Source organism: Nerophis lumbriciformis, linkage group LG12, assembly GCF_033978685.3.
Source record: "Nerophis lumbriciformis linkage group LG12, RoL_Nlum_v2.1, whole genome shotgun sequence".
Lineage (NCBI taxonomy): Eukaryota > Metazoa > Chordata > Actinopteri > Syngnathiformes > Syngnathidae > Nerophis > Nerophis lumbriciformis.
In genome coordinates, this window is record NC_084559.2 from 29,402,976 (window position 1) to 29,413,145 (window position 10,170).

The following is a 10,170-nucleotide window of genomic DNA, read 5'->3' on the forward strand; positions in this document are numbered from 1 at the left end:
TCTTTTTTTTGTTGTTGTTGTTAGGATTTCAAAGATGATAAAACATGTTTTATATACATGCTGCAAGTAAATATATAATGTAGTAACAGAAACATTTATAACAATATGTAATATGTACATTATATACTGTATTTTGGTCATTGTATGCATTACTGGAACTTATTTTCGCAGCGCATTTTGTTCCATTTCCATAGCAATGCACTTTTAACTTCCAGCAACAAATGCGTGTTCCTACCATCGGAAACAAACGAGTGCGTTCTAATCATGGCAGACTTGGTAATATACGACAAAGACAACTATTTTTGGACAAATGAGGATTGAGGACATAGACATTTATTATTATTGTATTATATTTCAGTGTCAATTTAAAACATGTCTTCTTTTTCTTCATATCTCTTTGCAGGAGGTTTTGCCATCGTGTTTTTAGTTCGAACTAATCAGGGTCAACGATGTGCTCTAAAACGGATGTATGTTAACAATGAGGATGATCTACAAATCTGCAAACTTGAGATACAGATTATGGTGAGTTAGAACGATTTTTTTTTCTTTTGGGTTCAGACCAGTGTTTTAATTTACTCATGAGATATGTCTGCCTCTATACTAAACGATCAGATGTAGGTCAATAATTGGAATAAGAAAAAAAGCACGCAATTACACAAAGGTTTTACTGTTTTGTTTTCAATAAAGTTTTGTATTTTCTAAGCAAACTTGTGAATGTTTGTAAAAGTAAGCTGTTCTTTCAACCACACCCAAAGTGTCATGACCATGACAGGGTGAGCTCGTTTTCCAGCATCTCTTTACGGATAAGAAATGTATACAAACCTGCATGTAGTTTATAATCTAGAAAGCTAAATGTCTTGACACTGTAAGAAACAGGAAATACATACATACATGCCAGTGTGTTTTTCTGATTCAGTAAGCTAAATGTCTTGACACTGTAAGAAACAGGAAATACATACATACATGCCAGTGTGTTTTTCTGATTCAGTAAGCTGAATGTCTTGACATTATGACTTTGTTTTTCCACCTTGCCCTGTCTGTGTTTATTTACATAGAGGGACCTAGTGGGCAACAAAAACATAGTTGGCTTCCTGGATTCCAGCATAGCTGCAGTTGGAGCTGATGATGTGTGGGAAGTCCTCATCTTAATGGACTTCTGTCGTGGTAAATCTGCTTAACACACACAGTCTCTCTGTTTCTTCTTCCTAATTTTGATATTTCACATGAGTTTCTTAACCACCATGCTTGTTTCAAAGTACCATTTTATTTGCAAATATTTTGTAACACATTTAGTAATCATTCAGTAGTAATTTTCTTGTTGCAATCAACACATAGATTTGGTTGTTTTGTATATAGTCTTTCATAGAAAATATAGCTCTGAGCATGTGCTTGCTTGCCACGAGCTGGCTTCATTTAAGTCATGTTTTGTAGGTGGACAGGTAGTCAACCTGATGAACCAGCGATTACAGACAGGCTTCACAGAGGCAGAAGTGTTGCACATCTTTTGTGACACGTGTAAGGCTGTTGCTCGTCTGCACCAGTGCAAGACTCCAATTATTCATAGAGACCTCAAGGCTAGTTGCAATTATTATTATTCAAAAATATTTTGTGAGCATATTCTCAGACATTTTATTTACCCTGTATAGGTGGAAAATATTCTTCTTCATGACCAGGGACACTATGTACTGTGTGACTTTGGGAGTGCCACAAACTGCTTTCAAAACCCGCAGACCGAGGGTGTGCCTGTCATTGAGGAGGAAATTAAAAAGTTTGTTATGTTTTGTTGTTTGTTTGTTATGCTTGTTTATGCTAGCAATTGATGATTGTGTACTTCTTTACACTCTAGGTACACTACTCTGTCTTACCGTGCACCAGAGATGGTCAACCTCTATGCTGGGAAGGTTATTACCACTAAGGCGGATATTTGGGTGAGATGGAATTTTGCCCTCAGCTTGCCTTCTTCATCAGATGGCATGATGTTATTTGTATAGTGTAAACAGAGCTACATTTACTAGCAGTGTTTTTGCTCCTATGTCCACAGGCTATGGGCTGTCTACTCTATAAACTATGCTACTTCACGCTTCCTTTTGGGGAGAGCCAAGTTGCTATCTGTGATGGCAGTTTTACTATCCCAGACAACTCGCGCTACTCCTATGACATGCACGGTCTCATCAGTAAGCAGCACTGCTCTTACTTTAATTTATATATACCCAATGTACTGTATGTAGAGTAGAAGTATAGGTCCACATCATGTATTTTTTGGCTTTTAACACAATGTAGTGTCCTTGCTAGCGAGCTTGTGGCTAATGGCCTTCCAAAGTACAGCTTCTAAATTACTAATCCTTGCTTCATGCAGGCAAATAAAGTATGTTTTTTACAAGTACCATTATCACTTGAGGACAAGGATTAGCCAAACTTGCAAAACTACACACCGTAGGACGATATAATAAAACATGCTTACCACTAAGCTAGATATCTTGAAGGTAGTAAAAAGGGGTGGCCGGATCGATACAACTATCTACAGTAATGTTACCAAGTATCGTATCAGTAGATTGTCGATATTACAGTAATTCGATAAATGTTTTCTATTATTACAAAATCTTTTTTTGTTGTTTTTTGTTATAGTTTACAAATTCAGAAAATGAAAGCCAATAGTAGTTTTTGCTTTTGTTCAGTTGTTTTGCACTATTGACTTTTTTATACTTTTTGTATGTAATAAAAGGGAATAAATTTTTGTTGAATCATTCAATTATCTTTAATATTTATGTTTTAGTATATGCCCTTGTAACTACTTGGTATTTGATCGATACTAAAATTTGTAGTATCGGCCAAAACTAATGTAAAGTTTTGAAATAACAGAAAAAAGTGTTTATTACATTCTAACAGAAGTGTAGATAACATCATGTTACAACCAAAAGCAACCAGATATTAACAGTAAATTAGCAAATTGATTAATAAAAATATTTTTAAACATGTCCATTATCGTTTTTATAAATAATTTATTGTGATGTATATTGTTACCGCAGGAGACTTTACTAAATACATTTTAGGCCATACCGCCAATCCCTAGTTGGCACACCACTCTAGATTGAGAGACAAGGGAAACAATTCATGTGGACATGTACAATAGCCATGTACTCTTGCTGACTTAAAATAGCAATGGTGTATTGAAGTAATACATATCCAGGTCAAACTAAACTATCCATCCCTAAAAAAATATTATGTGACTTTACTTTTTTCAGGATATATGCTGGAGCCTGACCCAGACATGAGGCCAGACATCCATCAAGTGTCTTACTTTGCCTTTAAACTGAATCGACAAGAGTGTCCAGTTCCAAATGTACATGTAAGTTAAGCATAACAGAAATATTTTAAATTCTTCACCATACCTTAAAAAAGCCTCCATGCCATGGTTATTGCCAAATGAAATAAAAACTGCCTACTGTTACTGTACAAAATTCCTATTTTCCTTCCCATTTTCATGTTGATTCCCTGAAGAAAAACTTGCTCTTGAGTTTTGCTGTGACTTGATATACTGCAATTTAAATAGGAACAATAATGGATAATACATTTCAGATCTTATCTTTGTTGTAGAATGTGTCCATTCCTGCAAAACTCCCCGAGCCTATCAAAGCCAGTGAAGCTGTGGCCAAAAAGAGTCAAACCAAAGCCAGGTGAGAAATGGGACATTTTGGATGAAAGAAAACTTGAAAATGATAAGTTGCAGGTAATTATTTACTTTACTTCAATCAGGCTCACAGACCCCATTCCTACCACTGAAACCTCAATAGCCCCTCGACAAAGGCCTAAGGCTGGCCAGACTCAGCCACAGCCAATATCGGGCATTCTTCCTATACAAGCAGCTCTGACCCCACGCAAGAGGCCCAATGTTGCTGCTGGAGCAGCCCAGCCTATAGGTAAGTCAGGTTCAAAACCAGTGTCTTTTATTTATTTTTTTAAACATTTTGCAAACGTATTAAAAAAAACACATGTACGTAAGTATTCACAGCCTTTGCTTAATACTTTTTTGATGCTCCTTGGGCTGCAATTACAGCCTCAAGTTTTTTTGAATACGATGCCACAAGCTTGGCACACTTATCTTTGGGCAGTTAAGTCCATTCCCCTTTGCCCATTCCTTTTTGCAGCACCTCTCAAGCTCCATCAGGTTGGATGAGAAGCGTTGGTTTTCATCCAGAATGTCTCAGTACATTGCTGCATTCATCTTTCCCTCTATCCTGACTAGTCTCCCGGTTCCTGCCGCTGAAAAACATCCCTACAGCATAATGCTGCCACCACCAATATGATTCATTGTAAGGATGGTATTGGCCTGGTGATGAGCAGTGCCTAGTTTCCTCCAAACATGATGCCTGGCATTCCATTCACGTCAAAGAGTTCAATCTTTGTCACATCAGACCAGATAATTTAGTTTCTTGTGGTCAGAGAGCCTTTCAGGAGCACTTTGGCAAACTTTTTTGGTGGATTGCTGCTGAGATCGTTGTCCTTCTGTAAGGTTCTCCTCTCTCCACAGAGGAATGCTGTAGCTCTGACAGAGTGACCATCGGGTTCTTGGTCATCTCCCTTACTAGACTAAGATGAACGCAGCAATGTGCAGAGACATTCTAGATTAAAACCAACATTTCCTATCAAACCTGATGGCTCTTGAAAGGTGCTGGAAAAAGGAATAGGCAAAAAGGAATGGGTGAAACTACCTAAAGATAGGCGTAACAAGCTTGTGGCATCATATTCAACAATTGGCTGTAATTGCTGCCCAAGTTGCATCAACAAAGTATTGAGGAAACGTTGCGGATACTTATGTACATGTGATTTCTTCGTTTTTATTCTTAATAAATTTGCAAAATAAAAATAAAACATTTTCACATTGTCATAATAGGGTATTATGGTTTGTAGAATTTTGAGGACAAATTTGTTTTGTTTTTTATTTTAGTACAAAGCTGTAACATAACAAAATGTGGAAAATTGAAGAGAGGTGAATACTTTCCAAATGCACTGTTACATAGTCTGACATGAAATTTCTTTGTCTCTGTCAAGTAGGCGTCACTGTTCCACCTTCAGCTTCAGGTGCTGTCCAACCTGCTCCCAATATTCAGCCTCAAGTTACACCGCAGCCTCAGCAACTACTCATCAAACATCAGCAGGCGCCTCCCTTCTTGAACCCACAACATAACCAACCGGTAGGCATCTACACAAAAACAACAAAAGAAATGCAGTGATTTACATAAAGAATTACTGATCTATTAGTTTCTTGGCATATACAATTGACCCAATGTGTTTCTGCTCCATGCCTGTTGATATTCGTTGTCTGCAGTCAAAAAAGCCAAAGACAAAATAAGGCAAAATATTGCCAGGGTTTTCCGCAGGCCATCTCCCTCCAGAGTGCTTGTGTGGTATCATCAGTAAAGTGTTGCCATGGTACCACTCTGCTGCAGTGCAAAGCTAAGACTGTTTTCCCTACTCTGACACTGCAACACCAGCAGCGACTTGAGGTCCATGAAAGCCCAGCTATCCATCTGACATCCATCCCTGAGTGTGCAGTCATTGGGCCAACTGATGACCCAGATGTGGTAACATCTCACCAACCGTGCCTTCTGCTCTTAAAAAGTAGAGCTGACGATTAGCTTGTCTCTTCCAAATCATACCTATTGTGTAGTTTCTTGACCTGGGGCTTTGAGAACACAGGAGTGGTTTTGCATTCATTTTATTTAACAGGGCTCCTTTTTCCTTTGTCTGTTTGTTTATCTGAAGGGGCTGCCTTTCAAACTCTGATTGAGCTCTAAATTGGACACGCCAATTGTCCATTCTGTCACACGTGCATGTGCCATTTCCTCTCTACTTGTTTTTGGCTTTCAATAGCAGCAGGTGTAGGAAGTGGCTGTGATTAACTTGTTACCTATTTCTTCGTCATGTAGTCATTGTTAATTATATGTGTTGAAAATGTTCACTAAGCAGACATTTTTCATGCTTATATTGCACACTGTCACCCACAGACAACTGGGCGAGGACTTCACAAATTCGGCTCCCGAACACCACCCTCGTCACCGAAGATGGCATCTAAGAGTGGCCATCGACGCATCCTGAGTGACGTCACTCACAGTGCCATCTTTGGGGTCCCAGTGAGCAAGTCCACCCAGCTACTTCAAGCAGCCGCAGCTGAGGCCAGCCTCAACAAGTCCAAGTAAGCAGAATGCACTCACCTCAGCGATGTGAGGAGCAACTGTCCTTTCATGACACTGCAATAGAACATCTATTCAGACAACATAAACCCAACAGAGTAAAAGCAAACCTTTTACATCCCATAGGATCTTGCGGAAGAATCTTTCAATTCACACACTCTGTTTACATACACGATTCAACGGAAGACCACAGATGTACCCATGTAACATAAAAAGTTGCTACTCTCCTATTTCCTTAGATCAGCCAGCACTACTCCTTCTGGTTCACCATGCTCATCTCAGCAGACTGTATATCACCCGGCTGACACTGTCACCCAAACTGCCCCTATTACTACTAATGCTCAGCCCAGCTGGAACCCCTTCGGTGACGATAACTTCTCCAAGCTAACAGCCGAGGAGCTGCTTAACAAAGACTTTGCAAAGCTAGCTGAAAGTAAGTTTGAGATGCATATTCAACACATTAAACACATCAAAAACACACATAATATACAAGTGGCAACTTTTTGTTTGAGTACAGCTGCTGGACCAGAGGAGAAGGCAATGGATGACAATCTCATTCACGGATTCAATTCATTTACAGGTAAAAGTTTGTTTGACTGAAGGAAATGTTTTATTTTGGACAAAGTAATAAAATGCATTTTAAGGCTCCTCTGCCATCCTTGGTTAAGGATCAACAATGTTTTTGAAGACCCTCTCTGACAAATCATGTTCTTGTCTTTTATATTTTCATTTGATTTGGGGGGCTTTACCAAATTCCAAATTACAACCGCTCATTTCAAGAGTCCTGTCTTTGTTGACATAAGTAAGCAGCAGCACAGTGACTCCTTGTCAGTTTCCGTGAATAGAGTCTGGCCTATAGCTAGATCGCATCTGCAGATCTGTGCTTTTACGGTCGCTCAGTAGAGCAAGGACAAACACTTCTTTGTTAATTGGATTTCCTTAGGATCCTGCTTCTAAGGCATAAAGACCAAGCAGTGAGTTAATCACTTTGTCCACTTGAAATGATGATCTTTCACGTGCAGTTTTGGTTGTAGAAAATTACTGCTTACCTTTTGTGTACGTACTGTTTTAATATTTAAACTTAGAGGATGTACTGCAGATGTTTGAACTCAGGCATTGGTTCTGTGGTCACAAACCATTTGCATAGATCAGCAATGTGCACATATACACTCATCTGTCACAACATTCGGTACACTTACACAGTCATGGTTATCAATCAAAACTTATATTAAAGTTATATTTTTGATACATGACTACAAAACATTTATGTGTACCTAAATTAGTGGCTGGCAAATGTATCACTGGCAATATTTTCGCTTGCAAGAGTTAGCTTTAGCTTTTCAACAGTGCTCTTTCCTGTAGACAAGGGGTCAAATGATCACATCTGCTGCGCCATTTTCTGAGCCACCACTTTCCTCATTCAAGAACCCCTTCAACCCACCACAATTTTTACCATAGCTGGTTCCTGTAAGTATAGGCTGCTGTTAAGATTTTGACTTCATGCATGGGACACATTTCAAAATAATCAGATCAACTTGGTTCTACTAAGACTTAAGTGTGCTTTGGGGAAAACAGTGTTGATCTCTGCTCACTTAAATGCAGTGAGCTGATAGATATGGCATGCGGGCCCCTTTGCTCACTGTTGTTTGTTCAGCTGAATGCTTGCTGATAAATCCCCAAGTTTATCTTTGATTGGTTTGGTCCTCTAACCTGATGGCAAAAGTACTTTTAGTATTTAGAGTTCTCTAACTTGGAGTGTTTTTGTATCGACTACATTAACTAATACCGGTACATTAGACCAAGGGCCCTACATGGACAGTGTACTCCCTCCTCTCTGCATTGAGCAACAGTGAGCTGTACGCAGTATAATAAAGCAGCAGTAGAAAAAGAAGACTACTTGTAATTTAGAAGACAAATATGTTCAAGTGACAGTATGTGATACGCAATAGTATGAATAGTAAAAAACAGGAAGTGTTTTTTCGTGTCATCAATTACAAACCCCGTTTCCATATGAGTTGGGAAATTGTGTTAGATGTAAATATAAACGGAATACAATGATTTACAAATCCTTTTCAACCCATATTCAATTGAATGCACTACAAAGACAAGATATTTGATGTTCAAACTCATAAACGTAATTTTTTTTTTGCAAATAATCATTAACTTAGAGTTTCATAGCTGCAACACGTGCCAAAGTAGTTGGGAAAGAGCATGTTCACCATTGTGTTACATGGCCTTTCCTTTTAACAACACTCAGTAAACGTTTGGGAACTGAGGAGACACATTTTTTAAGCTTCTCAGGTGGAATTCTTTCCCATTCTTGCTTGATGTACAGCTTAAGTTGTTCAACAGTCCGGGGTCTCCGTTGTGGTATTTTAGGCTTCATAATGCGCCACACATTTTCAATGGGAGACAGGTCTGGACTACAGGCAGGCCAGTCTAGTACCCACACTCTTTTACTATGAAGCCATGTTGATGTAACACGTGGCTTGGCATTGTCTTGCTGAAATAAGCAGGGGCGTCCATGGTAACGTTGCTTGGATGGCAACATATGTTGCTCCAAAACCTGTATGTACCTTTCAGCATTAATGGTGCCTTCACAGATGTGTAAGTTACCCATGCCTTGGGCACTAATACACCCCCATACCATCACAGATGCTGGCTTTTCAACTTTGCGCCTATAACATTCCGGATGGTTCTTTTCCTCTTTGGTACGGAGGACACAACGTCCACAGTTTCCAAAAACAATTTGAAATGTGGACTCGTCAGACCACAGAACACTTTTCCACTTTGTATCAGTCCATCTTAAATGAGCTCAGGCCCAGCGAAGCCGACGGCGTTTCTTGATGTTGTTGATAAACGGTTTTTGCCTTGCATAGGAGAGTTTTAACTTGCACTTACAGATGTAGCGACCAACTGTAGTTACTGACAGTGGGTTTCTGAAGTGTTCCTGAGCCCATATGGTGATATCCTTTACACACTGATGTCACTTGTTGATGCAGTACAGCCTGAAGGATCGAAGGTCACAGGCTTAGCTGCTTACGTGCAGTGATTTCTCCAGATTCTCTGAACCTTTTGATGATATTACGGACCGCAGATGGTGAAATCCCTAAATGCCTTGTAATAGCTGGTTGAGAAAGGTTTTTCTTAAACTGTTCAACAATTTGCTCACGCATTTGTTGACAAAGTGGTGACCCTCGCCCCATCCTTGTTTGTGAATGACTGAGCATTTCATGGAATCTACTTTTATATCCAATCATGGCACCCACCTGTTCCCAATTTGCCTGTTCACCTTTGGGATGTTCCAAATAAGTGTTTGATAAGCATTCCTCAGCTTTATCAGTATTTATTGCCACCTTTCCCAACTTCTTTGTCACGTGTTGCTGGCATCAAATTCTAAAGTTAATGATTATTTGCAAAAAAAAAATGTTTATCAGTTTGAACATCAAATATGTTGTCTTTGTAGCATATTCAACTGAATATGGGTTGAAAATGATTTGCAAATCATTGTATTCCGTTTATATTTACATATAACACAATTTCCCAACTCATATGGAAACAGGGTTTGTACAAGCGGTTTTGAAAGGCGAAGTACTTTCCGTGGGAGCGGAGATCCAGACATGCAGGGCACCTCCACAATCCTGGGGAATGTGCATTAACACCACCGTGAAAAGCGATTTGTGGAAGCTTGCAGAATGCCGCCACAAGCATGCTGCAGAGCCTTTGAATTGAATTTAATTTATGATGCTCTTCCATCTAACACTTCGCCTACCCGGTGATCACATAAACCAGGGGTGTCCAAAGTTCAGTCCCAGGGAAAATGCTGAAATGTTGTTATTGCTATAATAACACAGAGATTTGTCTCTAAAAGAAGTATTTAAAGAAACAAAAAAAAAATTCCTTTTCAAAAAATATTTACTTGCACAAGTGTCACAGCCTATTATGCAAATTAGACAATGACATTTACACCCAGACCCCC

At 39.2% G+C, this 10,170-nt stretch overlaps 1 protein-coding gene across 8 annotated transcripts in view; it reads left to right on the forward strand.

Moving 5' to 3' along the window:
* Nucleotides 1-10,170, forward strand: part of LOC133623204 (AP2-associated protein kinase 1-like) — a 50,765-nt gene that overhangs the window by 17,183 nt on the left and 23,412 nt on the right. For 6 of the 8 annotated variants that reach the window (XM_061986290.1, XM_061986282.1, XM_061986286.1 and 3 more), the window contains exons 2-15: nt 404-522; nt 1,056-1,164; nt 1,432-1,574; nt 1,647-1,768; nt 1,847-1,928; nt 2,042-2,174; nt 3,243-3,346; nt 3,595-3,674; nt 3,754-3,917; nt 5,050-5,192; nt 5,493-5,582; nt 6,006-6,193; nt 6,431-6,624; nt 6,709-6,771. In XM_061986290.1, coding sequence (XP_061842274.1) covers nt 404-522; nt 1,056-1,164; nt 1,432-1,574; nt 1,647-1,768; nt 1,847-1,928; nt 2,042-2,174; nt 3,243-3,346; nt 3,595-3,674; nt 3,754-3,917; nt 5,050-5,192; nt 5,493-5,582; nt 6,006-6,193; nt 6,431-6,624; nt 6,709-6,771 — 1,734 coding nt within the window. The remainder of the gene's footprint in view (nt 1-403; nt 523-1,055; nt 1,165-1,431; nt 1,575-1,646; nt 1,769-1,846; nt 1,929-2,041; nt 2,175-3,242; nt 3,347-3,594; nt 3,675-3,753; nt 3,918-5,049; nt 5,193-5,492; nt 5,583-6,005; nt 6,194-6,430; nt 6,625-6,708; nt 6,772-10,170) is intronic. The other 2 variants (XM_061986283.1, XM_061986284.1) reach the window with 2 other exon arrangements.